The sequence below is a fragment of the Pezoporus occidentalis genome, unplaced genomic scaffold (genome assembly GCF_034315485.1).
Source record: "Pezoporus occidentalis ecotype Australia unplaced genomic scaffold, CSIRO_AGI_Poc_V1 ctg279, whole genome shotgun sequence".
NCBI classification, from domain to species: Eukaryota; Metazoa; Chordata; class Aves; order Psittaciformes; family Psittacidae; genus Pezoporus; species Pezoporus occidentalis.
Genome location: NW_026914708.1, coordinates 674,523 through 690,000, shown reverse-complemented (window position 1 = coordinate 690,000; position 15,478 = coordinate 674,523). Strand labels below are relative to the sequence as shown.

The 15,478-nt window shown below is 65.1% G+C and overlaps 2 protein-coding genes across 5 annotated transcripts in view; one reads left to right on the top strand and one right to left on the bottom strand.

Annotated features, from left to right (window-relative positions):
* Nucleotides 1-2,222, top strand: part of LOC134167031 (FH2 domain-containing protein 1-like) — a 3,029-nt gene extending 807 nt beyond the window's left edge. For 2 of the 3 annotated variants that reach the window (XM_062625264.1, XM_062625262.1), the window contains 5 exons: nucleotides 270-370; nucleotides 451-521; nucleotides 589-696; nucleotides 1,429-1,499; nucleotides 1,576-2,222. In XM_062625264.1, the coding sequence (XP_062481248.1) occupies nucleotides 270-370; nucleotides 451-521; nucleotides 589-696; nucleotides 1,429-1,499; nucleotides 1,576-2,185 (961 nt within the window). In that variant the 3' untranslated portion in view covers nucleotides 2,186-2,222. The remainder of the gene's footprint in view (nucleotides 1-269; nucleotides 371-450; nucleotides 522-588; nucleotides 697-1,428; nucleotides 1,500-1,575) is intronic. The other variant, XM_062625263.1, reaches the window with a different exon arrangement.
* A 745-nt stretch (nucleotides 2,223-2,967) lies between these two features.
* On the bottom strand, nucleotides 2,968-15,428 carry RRP8 (ribosomal RNA processing 8). 2 transcript variants are annotated; one of them, XM_062625260.1, is made up of 17 exons: nucleotides 15,246-15,428; nucleotides 14,637-15,169; nucleotides 14,436-14,565; nucleotides 14,111-14,217; nucleotides 13,931-14,027; nucleotides 10,665-10,835; nucleotides 9,768-10,067; nucleotides 9,485-9,567; nucleotides 9,138-9,276; nucleotides 8,591-8,725; nucleotides 8,370-8,493; nucleotides 8,103-8,239; nucleotides 7,439-7,552; nucleotides 6,257-6,438; nucleotides 5,781-6,006; nucleotides 4,608-4,818; nucleotides 2,968-3,420 (listed from the first exon to the last, which is right to left on the bottom strand). In XM_062625260.1, the coding sequence occupies exons 1-17, from the start codon at nucleotides 15,336-15,338 to the stop codon at nucleotides 3,152-3,154; spliced, it is 3,051 nt and encodes a 1,016-aa protein (XP_062481244.1). In that variant the 5' UTR covers nucleotides 15,339-15,428; the 3' UTR covers nucleotides 2,968-3,151. The 2 variants fall into 2 exon arrangements, with proteins under 2 accessions (XP_062481244.1, XP_062481245.1); XM_062625261.1 differs by lacking the exons at nucleotides 13,931-14,027; nucleotides 14,111-14,217; nucleotides 14,436-14,565; nucleotides 14,637-15,169; nucleotides 15,246-15,428 and adding an exon at nucleotides 12,497-12,659.
* Between the last annotated feature and the right edge of the window lie 50 nt (nucleotides 15,429-15,478).

Genomic DNA, 15,478 nt, shown 5'->3' with positions numbered 1-15,478 from the left:
ACATTGGGGTGGGGTCACACACTGGGGAGAGGGCCCTACACACCCGGGGGTTGCCATACACTGGGGGGATGAGGGATGGGGGATGTCACTTTGGGGAGGATACACACTGGGGAGAGGGGGTCCCATTCATCAGGGGAGTCCCACACACTGGGGGGGCTCCCATGAATTGGGGTGGTTTCCAATGCATTGGAGGGGTCCCACACATTAGCGGTTCCCATGAGCTGGGGGGGGTCCCACGCTCTGCGTGTTCGTTCCCCCATCCCCGCCAGCTACGCCCAGCGCCTGGAGCTGCTGGTGCTGCAGGAGGAGTTCTCCCCGCGGCTCCGCGCCCTCCGCGGCTCCATCCAGACCCTGGCGGCCGCCGGTGCCGGTGAGCGACCCCCGTGGGGTTTCGGGGCACGGGCTGTGCCCCCTCCCAGCTGCTCACTCCCCCAGGCTGCTGCCCCATAGAGCTGATGGAGTGTGAGGAGCTGCACCGCATCCTGCACCTCATCCTGAGCGCCGGCAACCACCTGAACGCGGTGAGCGCGGGCGCGGGCGCTGCCCCGGTGCTGCCGTGAGGGGCTGCGCTCACCTGTCTGCACCCAGGGGGGCTACGCCGGCAGCGCCGCCGGCTTCCGCCTCGCCTCGCTGCTCAAGCTGCCCGACACCAAGGGCAACGAGCCCGGCATGGACCTGCTGCACTTCGTGGCCATGGTGAGCACCCGGCGGCTGCGAGGAGCCCCCATGGGGCCCCAGTGGGAGCCTGGTGGCTCTTGCCCATGTCCTGCTCAAGGTCGCTCCTGTGGGACGCGCTGCCCGGTGCAGGGGAGGATGTTGTTTATCCAGCAGCTGAGGTCCAGCACAGTTCTTCAATCTCTGCCCATGCGGAGATGGTGCTGAGCCTTCTGCAACAGTGCTGGGGTGTCCTTGCCAGTCACCACAGTCACCATCACCCCAGCCCCTTGTGCCCCCTTCTCATGGAATCCCAGCATGGTTTGGGATGCAGGAACCTTAAAGCCCCTCCAGCTCCAACCCCTGCCACAGGCAGGGACCCCTTCCACTGGTGCAGCTTGCTCCAAGCCCCTGTGTCCAACCTGGCCTTGAACACTGCCAGGGATGGGGCAGCCACAGCTTCTCTGGGCACCCTGTGCCAGCGCCTCAGCACCCTCCCAGGGAAGAGCTTCTGCCTAAGAGCTCAGCTCAGTCTCCCCTCGGGCAGGTTCAAGCCATTCCCCTTGGCCTGTCCCCACAGGCCCTTGTCCAAAGCCCCTCTCCAGGTTTCCTGTAGCCCCCTTAGGCACTGGAGCTGCTCTCAGGTGCTTTGGGAGACCATCAGTGCCCCCCAAGCATGTTCCTCTCTCTCCTCGTGTGCCTCGGTTCAGCTCACTCCGGCAGGGACGCGGCCGCGGGCTGTGGCCCCCGGTGACGCCGTGGCCTCCCCCGCAGGAAGCGGCCCGGATGGACCGGACCCTGCTGGACTTCCCGGACAAGCTGCGCCACGTGGGCCTGGCCTCGCGGTGAGGGGCGGCCCCGCTGCAGCGGCCCCGCGGGGCTGCGGCGCAGGCGGTGACCGGAGCCCTCCTCCCCCCGCAGCATCGACGCGGCCGAGGTGGAGCGGGAGCTGCGGCGGCTGGCGGGGCGGCTCGCGGGGGCGCGCGGGCTGAGCGCGGCGGCGCCGTTCCTGCGCGCGGCCGAGGAGGAGCTGCGCGCGGCCTGGCGCGCCCTGGAGCAGCAGCAGCGCGCGGCCGCCGCCACGCTCGACTTCTTCTGCGAGGAGGCGGCGGCGGGCGCGCTCCCGGCGCTCTGCTCCGTCCTGCACCGCTTCGCGCTCGCTCTGCGCGCGGCCGCGGGCGACAACGGCCGCCGGGAGCAGGCGCAGCGCCGCCGGCTGCAGCTGGAGCGCGGGAAGCGCCACTCCATCGCCGCCTGCTCCGCGCCCCCCGACACCGGCGCCCCGCGCCGCGCCCCGCTCACCCCGCAGCCCCCGCGCCGCGGCTCCGAGCCCGCCGCGCGCCAGCAGGACCCGCCCGTTCCCGCGCCGCTGCCCCCGGCCGGTGCTGCTGTTGGGGCGCTCCCGCTCGGCCCCAGCCCCGAGCCGCCCCCCTCGGCCCCGGTCCCGGCCGCCCCCCGCCGGGGCTGGGCCGTGCTGCGCATCCTGCGGCGCCTGGCGGCGGGGCCGGGCCGCGGGGCCCCCCCCAGCTGAGCCCGCGCTGTTTCCCTGTCCCGTCCCCGTCCCCGTTCCCCCCCCCCCCCGAGCGATTTGATAATAAACGATGAGACCAACCCGGGCTCCCGCATGACCAGCGCCTCCCGCCCCTGGCCCCCACGTACTCCCATAGCTATCACATCCCCTCATGTGCCCCCCACAGCCGTGTCTCTTACGGCCACATCTCCTCACATCTCACCCCTTCCATCATGTCCCCCAGTACTGACCCATGGCCGTGCCCCCACCCCACCCGGCCCTGTGCTCTCTGTCACTGCTGTGGTGCTGGTGGTTGCACGGGTGGATGCTGCAGGGTGCTGCAGGGCTGCTCATGGAGGAGTTCAGTGGCCCCCCCGAGGGGGCAGGGCAGGCTGGGTCCTGCCTCATTGGAGGCAGGGGTGTCCTCAACACCCCTGAGGACAGAGGATGTTGAACAGCTCCAGGGAATCTGCTCCAGCAGTGCCAGGGTGGTTCTTCTTCTGAACTGAATGGGGATGGTTTGTGTTGGAGCAGAATTGCCCCATGGGCAAGAACACCTTCCAACAGCTTCACATCCCTCTTATGCTGAGGGCTTTAAAGTCCAAACCATTCCATGAGATCCCAGTTCCACTCCCAGCCCATTACTGGGCCCAGAAAACAGAGGCTGGAGCGCAGGCTGTGGCGCTCTGGGCAGATGCCAGCAGGGCAGGGGCTGCTTGCTGAGGCCCGTGCCTCCCGGGAATGCTGGCGCCATCCCAAAGGAGCAGAGCTCAGTGGGGGGGGGCGAGAGGAGGAGGCCCCGGTTACAGAAATAAATCGATATATTAGTGTGTACAAAACATGCTGCTGCCCCCCGCGGCCTCCACACATATAAATAACACCCCGGGGGCTCAGGTGGGAGATGCCTGCGCGGGGCCCGCCCCACCGGCACCGGCCCCGGCCCCGGCCCAGCCCGCGGGCCCCGGCACCGGCCTGGCCTGCCCGGGCTCACTTGAGGTCCACATCGAAGTCCAGCACCAACAGCTTGGTCTCCTCGGTGCCGTTGCGGCTGCCCACGGCACAAACCAGCTTCGTGTTGGAGGCGCGGATGCGCCACACGACGCCGCCGCTGCCGCCGCTCTCCAGCGCCACCAGGTTGCGCACGAACTCGCCCGTCTTCAGGTCCCAGAGCTTGACGGTGCCGTCGTCCGAGCTGGTCACCACGAACTTGGAGCTGAACTGCAGGCAGGTCACGGCGCTCTGGTGCTTGCTGGGCCCTAGGAGCAGAGCGACCGCAGTCAGAACCGCTGGAGATCATCGGCTCCAACCCACCCCCAGGGCAGGGCTGCCCAGAGCAGGGCACAGGAGTGTGTCCATGGAGGGGTTGGGATGTCTGAGGTGGAGACTCCACAAAGCTCTGTGGAGCCTGTGCCAGGGCTCTGCCACCCGCAGTGGAAGGAAGTTCTCCCTCACATTGTTCTTCCTCGTGTTTAGGGGAGATTCAGGTCAGATGTAAGGAAGCTCCTCCCTATGAGGGTGCTGAGGGGCTGGCAAAGGGTGCCCAGAGAAGCTGTGGCTGCCCTATCCCTGGCAGTGTTCAAGGCCAGGAGCAACCTGCTCTTTGGAAGGTATTCCTGCCCATGGCAGGGTTTGGAACTGGAGGAGCTTTAAGGTCTCTTCCAACACAAACCAGGCTGGGATTCCAGGATTCATTCTACGATTCCTATGAAACTTGTGTTTTAGTTTATGGCCATTGCTCCTCATCCTGTCACTGGGCACCACTGAGAAGAGTCTGGCACCCAACTTTGAGATACTGATCTGCATTGATGAGATCCCCTCTCAGGCTGCTCTTCTCCAGACTCAACAGGCCCAGTTCTAGCAGTTTCTCACAGAACAGAATCCCAGAGTGGTTTGGGTTGAAGGGACCTTAAACTTCATCCAGTTCCAACCATATCCCATGGGCAGGGACACCTTCCACTAGAAGATAATCTAGTCTTTCAGTTCTGAGACGTCTTCTCATCAGATATGCTCCAGACCCCCGACCATCCTTGTAGCCTCCACTGGAAGCCTTCCAGTACCTCGTCTTTCTTGTCCTGAGGAGCCCAGCACTGGACACAGGACTCCAGATGTGGCCTCACCAGCGTCAAGGAAAGGGGGAGGATGATCCCCCTCAACCTGCTGCCACACTCCTCCTGATGCACCCCTGCATATTCCTGTCCCTCCTGGCTCAAGGTCACACTGCTGCCTCATGGTCAGCTTCTCATCCATCAACTCTCCCAGGTGTCGGCTCAACTGCTCTCTAGCTGTCAGCCCCAGCCTGTGCTAGGACTTTGGGATCCCTCAGTTCCATGCTCCCACCACAACCCCATTGGGAGCCCCCTTGACAACCTCTGCCCTGCCCCATCTAGCAGCCACACGTGTCCCCAGCGCGCAGCAGGAGGAGCTGCCCCGTTCCAGCACTCACCCTGCAGCGTCTGCAGGCACTGGCCTGTCTTGATGTCCCAGATTTTGACGGTGGAGTCGGCGTTGCCGGACACAAGGATGTTGTCCCGCAGCTCCATGCCGCTGGTGAGCGACTGGTGCCCCATGAGGGTGTGCAGACAGTTCCCACTCTCCACGTCCCATACACGGATGGATGTGTCCAGGGAGCCGCTCACAATGTGCGTCCCATCAAACTGCCCAGGGAGACACAATCAGCATAGCCTGAGCAGGGGAAGGGGCAATACCAGCCTGCGGTCAGGGACAGGGCACAGCTGCTTGAGAGACATTCTTGTGTCCCCTGCAGCTAATCCAGGTGCACATGTGACTGGCAGTGTATTCAAAGAACCCAAGCCTGGGTTGGGCTGGAGAGAGCTTAAAGCTCCTCCATTCCCAAACCCCTGCCACAGGCAGGGACCCCTTCCACTGGAGCAGCTTGCTTCAAGCCCATGTCCAACCTGGCCTTGAACACTGCCAGGGATGGGGCAGCCACAGCTTCTCTGGGCACCCTGTGCCAGCGCCTCAGCACCCTCCCAGGGAAGAGCTTCTGCCTAAGAGCTCAGCTCAGTCTCCCCTCGGGCAGGTTAAAGCCATTCCCCTTGGCCTGTCCCTACATCCCTTGTCCCAAGCCCCTCTCCAGGCTTCTTGCAGCCCCTTTAGGCACTGGAGCTGCTCTAAGGTCTCCCCTTCAGGAGCTTTCTCTTCTCCAGGCTGCCCCAGCCCAGCTCTCTCAGCCTGGCTTGAGCAGAGGTGCTCCAGCCCTCGCAGCAGCTCCATGGCCTCCTCTGGCCTCACTCCAACAGCTCCACATCCCTCTTACGCTGCTGCCCCAGAGCTGGATCAGGACTGCAGGTGGGGTCTCCCCATAGCACAGCAGAGGGGCAGGATCCCCTACCTGAGCTGCTGCTCACTCTCTTGGGGTGCAGCCCAGCAAACGGGGAAGGGGGGGGGTGGTTCTGAGCTCAAGCACTCACTGAAGCTGGGTCATGGGGAGTTTCTCCTCACCCAACACCCAAAGTCCTTCTCCTCAGGGTGTGTGTCCCTGCAGCACACCTGTGGTGTCAGGGAGCAGGGCAGAGGGCCTCCCATGCAGGGATCAAACACAGCCCATGTGTCCCTGGGGCCATCAGTGGGAGGGACAGGGGCTCCAGGGTGTTACCTGCAGGGAGTAGACGCGGTTCGTGTGTCCCTGCAGTGTGTGGGTGCAGCTCTCGCTCTCGGGGTCCCACACCTTCACTGTGTAGTCGTAAGCACCGCTCACCACCTTGTGCCCATCATACTGCACACAGCGCACAGCAGCCACGTGCCCCATGAGCACGTGCAGGCACTGCCCTGTCTCAATGTCCCACAGGCGCAGCGTCGCGTCCCGAGAGCCGCTCACCACCCTGTGGGCATGGACATGGAGCACAACCACATCTGACCTCGGGCGATGGAGGCAACCCCGAGGAGCAGCTTTTCCTCCTGAGGGAAACCTCTTCCCACACAGCCACAGATCCACCTCTGTGCCCACACCCCAGCCCAGCCCAAGCCCCACATCATAGACCTATGGACTGGTTTGGGTTGGAGGGACCTTAAGGCTCACCCAGCTCCAAACCCTCCCAGCAGAGCGGGCAGCTGAAGCCCCCCTGCCCGTACCTGTTGCCGTGCAGGTGCATGCAGCGCACGGTAGACGTGTGCCCGTAGAGCGTGTGCACGCACTCGCCCGTGTCCGCGTTCCACACTTTGAGGGTCCGGTCCGTGGAGCCGCTGATGACGATGCTGTCCCTCATCTGTGATGACCACACACCACCGGTGTGACCCACCAGGGTCTGCACACACTGCGAGGGGCAGGATGGGGACACTGCATTGGGAAAGGCTCCACAATGTGGCAAAGGAGCAGCAGAGCACAGGACAATCCCCCCCCGCCCCGGTGCAGCATCCGCGAGGTTCATCCCTCAGTGATCCACTCCCTGCACCAGACCCCACCAGAGTCCTCTCCATGACATGGTCCTCTGAACCCAGCTGAGTTTCCTGCCCTCCTGCATCTCCAGGAAGATGCTCCACACTTGCTGACCTGAGCTGAAAACACAAGTGTAGCCAACTCTTGCTCATTTGGCACTGCACCATCAGACTGGTGGCTTAAGACAGCTCCTGCAGCCAGAGGCTCTGTCAGATCTCCTCAGAGACGGGACAAATCATGGAACCAACCAGGCTGGGAAAGAGCTTCAGCACCACCCAGTGCAACCCCTCCCCAGCACTGCAAAGCCACCACTGCCCCATGGCACTGAGGCCTCGTCTCCATGGGGTGTGAACCCTTGCAGGGCCGGTGCCTGCAGCCCTGCCCTGGGCAGCCTGTTCCAATGCCTGAGCACCCTCTGGGGCAGGAATTGTTCCTCAGCTCCATCTAAACCTGCCCTGGTGCAGCTTGAGGCCGTTTCCTCTTGTCCCATCCCTTGTTCCTTGGGAGCAGAGCCCAGCCCCTCCTGGCTCCATCCTCCTGTCAGGCACTTGTAGGCAGCGATCAGGTCCACCCTGAGCCTTTTCTCCCCACTGAACCCCCCAGGTCCCTCAACCCTTCCCCATCACACTTGGGCTCCAGGCCCTGCACCAGCTCCGCTGCCCTTCTCTGGCCCCGCTCCAGCACCTCAATGTCTCTCATGCAGTGAGGGGCCCAGAGCTGAACACAGGATTCAAGGTGTGGCCTCACCAGTGCCCAGCACAAGGAGACAATCCCTGCCCTGGCCCTGCTGCTGCACCAGTGCTGATACAGGATCTGTATCAGACAAAATCCACTACAAGGCCTCTCCCAGCCCCCACTCGGGCAGGACCAGGTCTTACCTCCCCTGTCACAGCCGACCACACTTTGAGGGTGTTGTCGTCGGAGCCGCTGACGATGCGGTTGCCACAGAACTGCAGGCAGGTGATGACGTGGTCGTCGTGTCCCTTCAGCACCTGCATGGGGAACACCAGGAGTGAGGCTCAGAGCCCAGTGTGGACATCTGGTGGCTACTGCTGGGGGCTACCCAGGGACTTCAAAACCTGGCTGGACCCCTGTGGCTCTGAAGGCCACCTGGAGCTCAGAGTCACCACTCTGTCCCAGATCATCTAAAAATCAGACTCACAGAACAGTCTGGATTGGAAGGGACTTCCAAGCACCCCCTGACCCTTTTCCTGCTCTAAGCCTGGAGGACTCCATGGGGTTGGGACCCATCAGGACCCAGCCCTTTGTCTCTTTGAACCTCATCCCCTTGGCCCACCAATCCAGCCTGTCCAGATCCCTCTGCAGAGCTTCCCACACATATTTCCAGGTGGATGCCTGTGGCTGGTGCCTCCTCAGGACAGGTCAGACCTGTCCGCCTCTTCCTGAGGCACTCTGACAATTCCTGGTGTTGTTCTCATCCAGCTGTCACAGATGTTTCTCTGCTACTTCCTTCGTGCTCCAACTTCCCACACGGGAAAGCTCTGGAGCCTGGTTCTCACCAGGACACCCCGAGGCACCCACCTTGGGGGCTCGGAGCTCCCCGCTGCGCCAGTTCATGTCGATCTTGTGCTGCCGCATGAAGGCGAATTTCCAGGGGCTGTACATGAAGCCAGGGCTGAGCAGGCGCCGCTTCCGCAGGTTCAGGGGCTCCTCGATGCCTGCAGGAGGGAACCGCCGCGGGATGTGACACAGGACACGGCGGGGGCATTCCCGCACCCTGGGGGAGCTCAGATGAGCACACGCTGGGTGCTGTGGGCTCCCCGGTGCTGCACGGATGAAGGGCTTTACCTTCCTCACGGCACTTCTCCCTCCAGAGCAGGTTGTCCTCAGCCAAGACCCTCCAGTAGCGACAGGTCTGGGCAGCACGGAGCAGGTCCCGAGGCTCCAGGAAGGAGAGGACATAGAGTGCCAGCTGCAGAGAGGACACCGAGTTAAGGGGGCACCAGGAACTCCAGGGGCACTCCTATGGCCGGTGATGGGTGCCCAGAGCATCCCTTGGCTCAACTCACCTCCTTGGGCAGCAGGGAAATGAAGTCTCTCTGGAACTGGGGCTCAATGACCTGCATCATGTACTTGATCTGGGAGGGCTCGCAGCGGTCAATGAGCTCATCCAGAGCAAGCAGCTTCTCTGGGCCACTCCACCGCTGAGGAGAGGACATGGGTCACGCTGCCTGCACCCAGGGCAGCCCGCACCAACCCCACAGGCACCAACCCCACAGGCACCAACCAGCATGGGCACAAGGGGCTAGGGGGCCACCGGAGCAGGACAGGGCTCTGCTACCTGGACCTCAAGGTAGAGCAGAGCCAGAGATGGGGCTGGGTGCTCCAGGAATCATGGACAAAGCAACAACCCTCAGGTTGAAGGAGAGCAGGAGCCAGGCCAACACCACCCTGTGCTCCCTCACCTGAGGCAAAACCTCACCAAACATCAACCCAAATCCCTGCGTGAGGAGGGCTCCACGCTGATGGGCTCCCCAGGGCTTGGTTTCCCTCCTGCGCATCCACCAAACCCCAAGCTCCCAGTGTCCCTGTGGGAGCCCTTTGGCACCAGCCTACCTGGAAGGTGCGGAGCCAGTCCTGCAGCTCAGGCGGGGGGGGCACCGAGGGGATGCGGCGGCGCCGGGCTGGGCCTGCCTTGGCATTGCGAAGGTCCCCGAAGGTGGTGGTGGGACTGGGGGTGCAGGGACCCAGTGTCCTGCACCGCAGCAGGGAGACACCACGTCAGCACAGCCATACCGTGCCAAGGGGTCCCACAACAGAGCAACCCAGCCCCACCAGCCAGGAGCCTGCACGGACCCCTGCCACTGGTAGGACACCCAAATGGCTGAGGGTGGCTCTGGCAGAAGGACACCCAGATGGCTGAGGGCTGCTCTGGTAGCCAGGTGTGCTCCTGTCCATCTCACCTGCTGTACTCGGAGCCCTTGCGCAGCTTCTTGCCCGGGGAGAGGGCTCTGCCATCGAGGCCGTTCTCTGACTTTCTCTTCATCTGCAAGGAGAAGACATGCCAAACCCTTCTGGGGTCGCACCTTCCTGCCCAAAGGAGGCCCAAGCTGGCACCGCCATGGCAGCATGCCCGGAGGTGCTGAGGTCACCAGCTCCCACAACAGCCCCACAGGCCATGTGCCAGTGCCAGCTCCAGCCACCAGCGCCAGCCTCTGGGGTGAAGCCGCAGCTTGGGGCTGTTACCTTCGGTCTCACGTGCCGGAGGAGGCCACCATCCTCCGTCCGCTGCAGGTAGTCGATCCAGCGCTCGCCAATGGTGTAATAGAAGTAGACGTTGCCACCATCCTCCCCTTCCTCACTGTAGCAGCTCCCCTCCTCCTCCTCTTCCTCCTCGTCCTCCTCCTGCTCCCCGCAGCCTGTGGAGCTGAGTGGCTCCGGTGCCCGGTGTCTGCTGGAGCCATCAGCCTCCAGCCCAGGCCCTGTGCTCCCAGCGCGCTCCGGCTCCCAGGCGCCTGCAGCCTCTGCCTCCTCCTCAGCCCCTGCCTGCAGCAGAGGGAGGGCAGGGTCAGGTCTGGCTGTGCTGCCATCAGGGGTGAAGGAGCCTCCAGCCCAGGCCCTGTGCTCCCAGGGCGCACACTCCAGGCCACATCCCAGGCGCAGCTGCAGCCTCTGCCTCCTCCTGTGTTCAGCCCCTGCCTGCAGCAGAGGGAGGGCAGGGTCAGGTCCTGGAGCCCAAGTGTGATGGGGAAGGGGTGCCCTGGGGGGTTCAAGGGGAGAGGAGAAGGCTGCCCTCTGCAGTGCAGAGCCTGAGAGGATGGAGCCAGGAGGGGCTGGGCTCTGCCCCCAAGGAGCAAGGGATGGGCACACTCTAGGGACAGGCCACATGCACCAGGGCAGGTTTACAGCTGCAGCTGAGGAACAATTCCTGCCCCAAAGGGTGCTCAGGCATTGGAACAGGCTGCCCAGGGCAGGGCTGCAGTCACCGTCCCTGCAAGGGTTCACACCCCGGGGAGACGAGGCCTCAGTGCCATGGGGCAGTGGTGGCCTTGGCAGTGCTGGGGCAGTTGTACTGGATGATCTTACAGGTCTTTCCCAACCCAGCTCACTCTGTTTCCATGACTCCAAACTTTCTTGTCCTACCTGGGGGACAGGAGCTTTATTGTCCCCCTGCAGACCAGGGCTCACTCTCGCTTCTTCCTCACTGCTTGGTCTCCTCCTGCAAGTCATCCGCTGGCTGTTGAGCTCCAAAATGCGGGTGGTGATGCCCTTGACAAGGAGAAGATCATCCAGCGAGCTGAAGCCTTTCAGTTCCTGTGAGAAGAGAAGAGTCAAAGCAAAGCTGAGAAATCCAAGGAGCAGCAGGGCCTGCTCACTCACACCCTGGTTTCCTTCCTGCTGGTTCAGAGCTCCCAGCCTTTGCCTCTTCTGACCACCAGCTCCCTCTGAGCCTTCAGGTGAAGGAGGGTAGCAATGCCATGTACAGGAGATACCTTTGTACTGCCTGTCTTCACTGCTGCTCCCATCCAAAGGGACGGATGCCTTCTCCCAAACCAACCATTCCCATGTAATCCCTCCCAGCTCCCTGCCCTGAACAAGGAGCAGCCACAGCACCAGAGCTGCCTCTGAGCAGGGGAGCAGCAGACCAGGAGCATGGCACCAACACAGCAGGGACGCAGACTGCTGGAGAGGGGCCCAGCATAGAGAACGTCCACTGTGATGACTCACATAGAGAGCAAGGGTCTGACCATTCCAAATCATGGAACCACAGCCTGGTTCCAGTTGGGCTGAAGAGAGCTTAAAGCTCCTCCAGTTCCAACCCCTGCCTTGGGTAGGGACCCCTTCCACTGGAGCAGCTTGCTCCAAGCCCCTGTGTCCAACCTGGCCTTGAACACTGCCAGCGATGGGGCAGCCACAGCTTCTCTGGGCACCCTGTGCCAGCGCCTCAGCACCCTCCCAGGGAAGAGCTTCTGCCTAAGAGCTCAGCTCAGTCTCCCCTCGGGCAGGTTAAAGCCATTCCCCTTGGCCTGTCCCTACATCCCTTGTCCCAAGCCCCTCTCCAGCTTTCCTGCAGCCCCTTCAGGCACTGGAGCTGCTCTCAGGTCTCCCCTTCAGGAGCCTTCTCTTCTCCAGGCTGACCCAGCCCAGCTCTCTCAGCCTGGCTCCAGAGCAGAGCTGCTCCAGCCCTCACAGCATCTCCATGGCCTCCTCTGGCCTCGCTCCAACAGCTCCACGTCCCTCTTGTGCTGCTGCCCCAGAGCTGGATCAGGACTGCGGGGGGGGTCTCCCCATAGCGCAGCAGAGGGGCAGGATCCCCTACCTGAGCTGCTGCTCACGCTCTGGGGGTGCACCCAGAACACGGGGATTTCTGAGCTCAAGCGCTCACTGAAACCGGGTCATGGGGAGCTTCTCCTCACCCAACACCCCAAGCCCTCCTCCTCAGGGCTGCTCCATCCAGCATCCACCACGCATCACCCCGAACCCCTCCTGCAGCTGCTCCCTCAGCGTAACCCCGACTCCGGTGACAACCCCTGCTCCAGTCCGTTCTGTCCTCCCGGTGCTGCAGTTCCACCACCCCCGCTGCCCCGCCGGTGCCCCAGCCCCTTGCCCGACCCCGCTCCACCGCCTCCTGCCCGGCCGAACCCATCCCAGCTCCAGCCGCTCCCCGCTCCGACCCCTCCCCTCGCTGCCCAACACCGGCACCGGACCCCGGCCCTGGCCCGCCGGTTTTTCACGCGTTGCAGTCCCGCCCAGCCCAGGTCACCGCCGGTGACAGACCCGGCCGGGCACGGGCGAGCGACCGCGCCTCCGGCCCCGGCCCGCCCCACCCGGGACGCGGCTCTTTCCGCCGCAGCCGCGCCCCCGGAGCGGGCTCCCGCGGGGCCCCCGGAGAAGCCACCGCGGCCGGGGCGCGGCAGCAGCGCCGGTCACGGCGCCCGGGGCCGCCCGCCGCCTCCTCGGCTCCCCTCCCGCACCTCTCTCTTGCGCACGATGCCGCGGGCGCGGCGCCGGCCGATGCCCTGCAGCGCGCCCTGCAGCTCCGCGGCGCCCGCGCGGTTGATGTCCAGCGGCCCCGCACCGGGGCCCGGCCCCGACATCCCGGCCCCGCCGCCTCGCAGGCCTCGCCGCTCCGCGCAAGCGCCGCTTCACCCCGCCTACCGAGCCGTGACGCCACATGGAAACAGCGCGTTTATTGGTGACCGCGCCCACCCAGCCGAGGCACCGCACCGAAACAGCACGCTCATTGGTGGCCGCGCCCCTTGCCCCGCCCACGGGACGCTGACGCAATGCGGAAAAAGGCTGTTTATTGGTGGTGGCGGGGCGGGACCGGAGCTACCGGCGCTTGTAGAGGCAGGGCCGCAAGCGCAGCCCCGGCACGGGGCGGCCGCGAGGGGACCCGGTCTTGGAGAACTCGAGCAGGTGGAAGAAGGCGCTGGAGAGGTCCTGGGGCAGCGGCGTCACCGACTGGCACCGACGGGCCCCATAGCGCCCCACAGCGGCAGTGCAACCCGCGTGCCCAACACTGCCCAGCCCCAGTGCACCCCGTGTGCCCAACACTGCCCAGCCCCAGTGCACCCCGTGCGCCCAACACTGCCCAGCCCCAGTGCACCCCGTGTGCCCAACACTGCCCAGAGCCCAGCCCCAGTGCAGCCCGTGTGCCCAACACTGCCCAGCCCCAGTGCACCCCGTGCGCCCAACACTGCCCAGCCCCAGTGCACCCCGTGCGCCCAACACTGCCCAGCCCCAGTGCACCCCGTGCGCCCAACACTGCCCAGCCCCAGTGCAGCCCGTGTGCCCAACACTGCCCAGCCCCAGTGCACCCCGTGTGCCCAACACTGCCCAGCCCCAGTGCACCCCGTGTGCCCAACACTGCCCAGCCCCAGTGCACCCCGTGTGCCCAACACTGCCCAGCCCCAGTGCACCCCGTGTGCCCAACACTGCCTAGCCCCAGTGCACCACATGTGCTCAGCGCTGCCCCAGACCCCAGCACCCCACACCTGCTGCATCTCAAGCCTCCTTGTGCCACCTCAAATCCAGCAGCCCCTCCCCTGAGTGCCCCAACTCCGTCCCAGACCCCAGATCCCATCCCCACTGTGCCCATTGTGCTCCAACCCCAGCCCAAACCCTGGTACCCCATCCCAGTGCACCCTGAGTGCCACAACCCCAGCCCAGTCTCCCCTCCCTTTCAGACCCTGAGTGCCCCAAACCTCTTCCAGCCCTTAGCATCACATCCCCCATGTGCCCCAAGTGCTCCCAGCCCAGACCATGACCCCCAGTTGGCCCAGCTCTCCCTGACCCCCAACATCACAGCATCAGTGTGTCCCAAGTCCCCCAAACATGCTCCCAGCCCTCAGTCCCTGCATGCTCTGAGTCCTTAGCACCCCCAGACCAGCTCCCCGAGGATTCACCTTGGAGATGCTTTTGAAGCCCAGCTGAGCCATTGCGCTCATGAAGGCTCGCATATCCTCAAAGCGGCTGGCCACCTCGGCCACCATCAGGGTACCCCTGTGGAACACCCCAGCCCTCAGGGGCAGCACCGGCACCTCCCGGCTCAGGTAACACCTCCCAGTGCATCTGGCTCTGCTTACCCCAGCTTCAGCACCCGGTTGGCTTCCTCCAGGATCTCCTGCAGGTTGGTGCCCATCAGCGCCAGGCAGAACACTGCAACGTCCACTGACTTGTCTGCCAAAGGCACCTGTTGGACACTCCCGGGACGCACGTCCCAGGAAGAAGATGAGGATGGCAACAGGGCTGGGGCAGCCCTTCCACAAGCTGCTAATCCCAGGCTCCTGGATTCAGCCGGGCATCGCTTCTGGAGAGCGGGAGGTTTCGCAGTGCCCCAGACAGACATGTGTTCCCCGAGAGGGACCCCTGATTCCCCTCTCCTGCCCCACAGCATCCCCGCCCAGCCACCTTGGCCATGTCGCAGACGGTGACCTCTGGGCTGAGCGGCACCAGGTCAAAGGAGTGAACTTTGTTCTTGATGCTTTTGGCGAGTTTGCAGTCCCCGCACCCGAAATCCGCTACCACGAGCGAGGATGGCCTGGGGGTGGGACCGGGGTCAGGGCGCTGCCCTCGCCTCGGCCTCGGCGCTGCCCGCCGGCCCCGGCTCACCGCCGCCGCAGGGCGTGCGCGATGCGCTGCACCGGGTTCTCGGGCCAGCGGCCCACTTGCTGCGTGAAGCCGCGGTGGTAGATCTGGAAGGCTTCGGGGTCGTCCCGGAAGAGCTTTGCCGCTTCCCGGCTGCTGGACGTGTAGAGCTGCTGGTTGATGTACCGGAACCGGGCGGCCAGCAGCCGCTCCTCCATCCGGGCGCGCAGAGCCGCCGCCCGCCCCAGCGGCGCCGCTGCCGGTGCCGCCGGGCCCGCAGGGAGCTGCTGCTGCTGCTGCTCCTCCTGCTCCTCCGGGCGCCGCTTCAGCCGCTGCCGCCGGCTCAGCTTCCGCGCCGGTTTCGCGGGCTCCGCGCTCGGCCGCTCCCCGGCCCTGTCTGCGGGTCCCGGCCCCGCTCCAGGAGCTGCCCCGCGGGCGGTGGTACCTGTGTCCGGCCGCTGCGCGCTCCGCCGCCGCTCCCCGGCCTCGGGCCGCCTCCGCGGGGTCTCACCGTCAGCCCCCGGCCGCCGCCGCTTCCGCCTCCCCGCCGCGGGGCCCTGCGGACGGCGGGCTCCAGTCACCTCTCCCCGCCCAGGGACCGGCCCCGGACAGCCCAGAGCGCGCTGCCCTTACCGGCCGGCCCGGGCCCTCGGGGGCGCCGCGGGGCCCCGACAGAGCCCGGGCGGGGCCCTCGCAGCCATCGTCCCACTCTTGCTCCGCGAACATGGGCCAGGACCACGTGTATCCGCCCGGCGGGGCCAGAGCGGCCCCGGCAGCACCAGCGGAAGCAGCGCCCACACGCGGCCGGGAGGCAGAGCAGCCCCGAGCCCTGAGCCGCCTCCCGAGCCCCACGCCCCGCCCCTTGA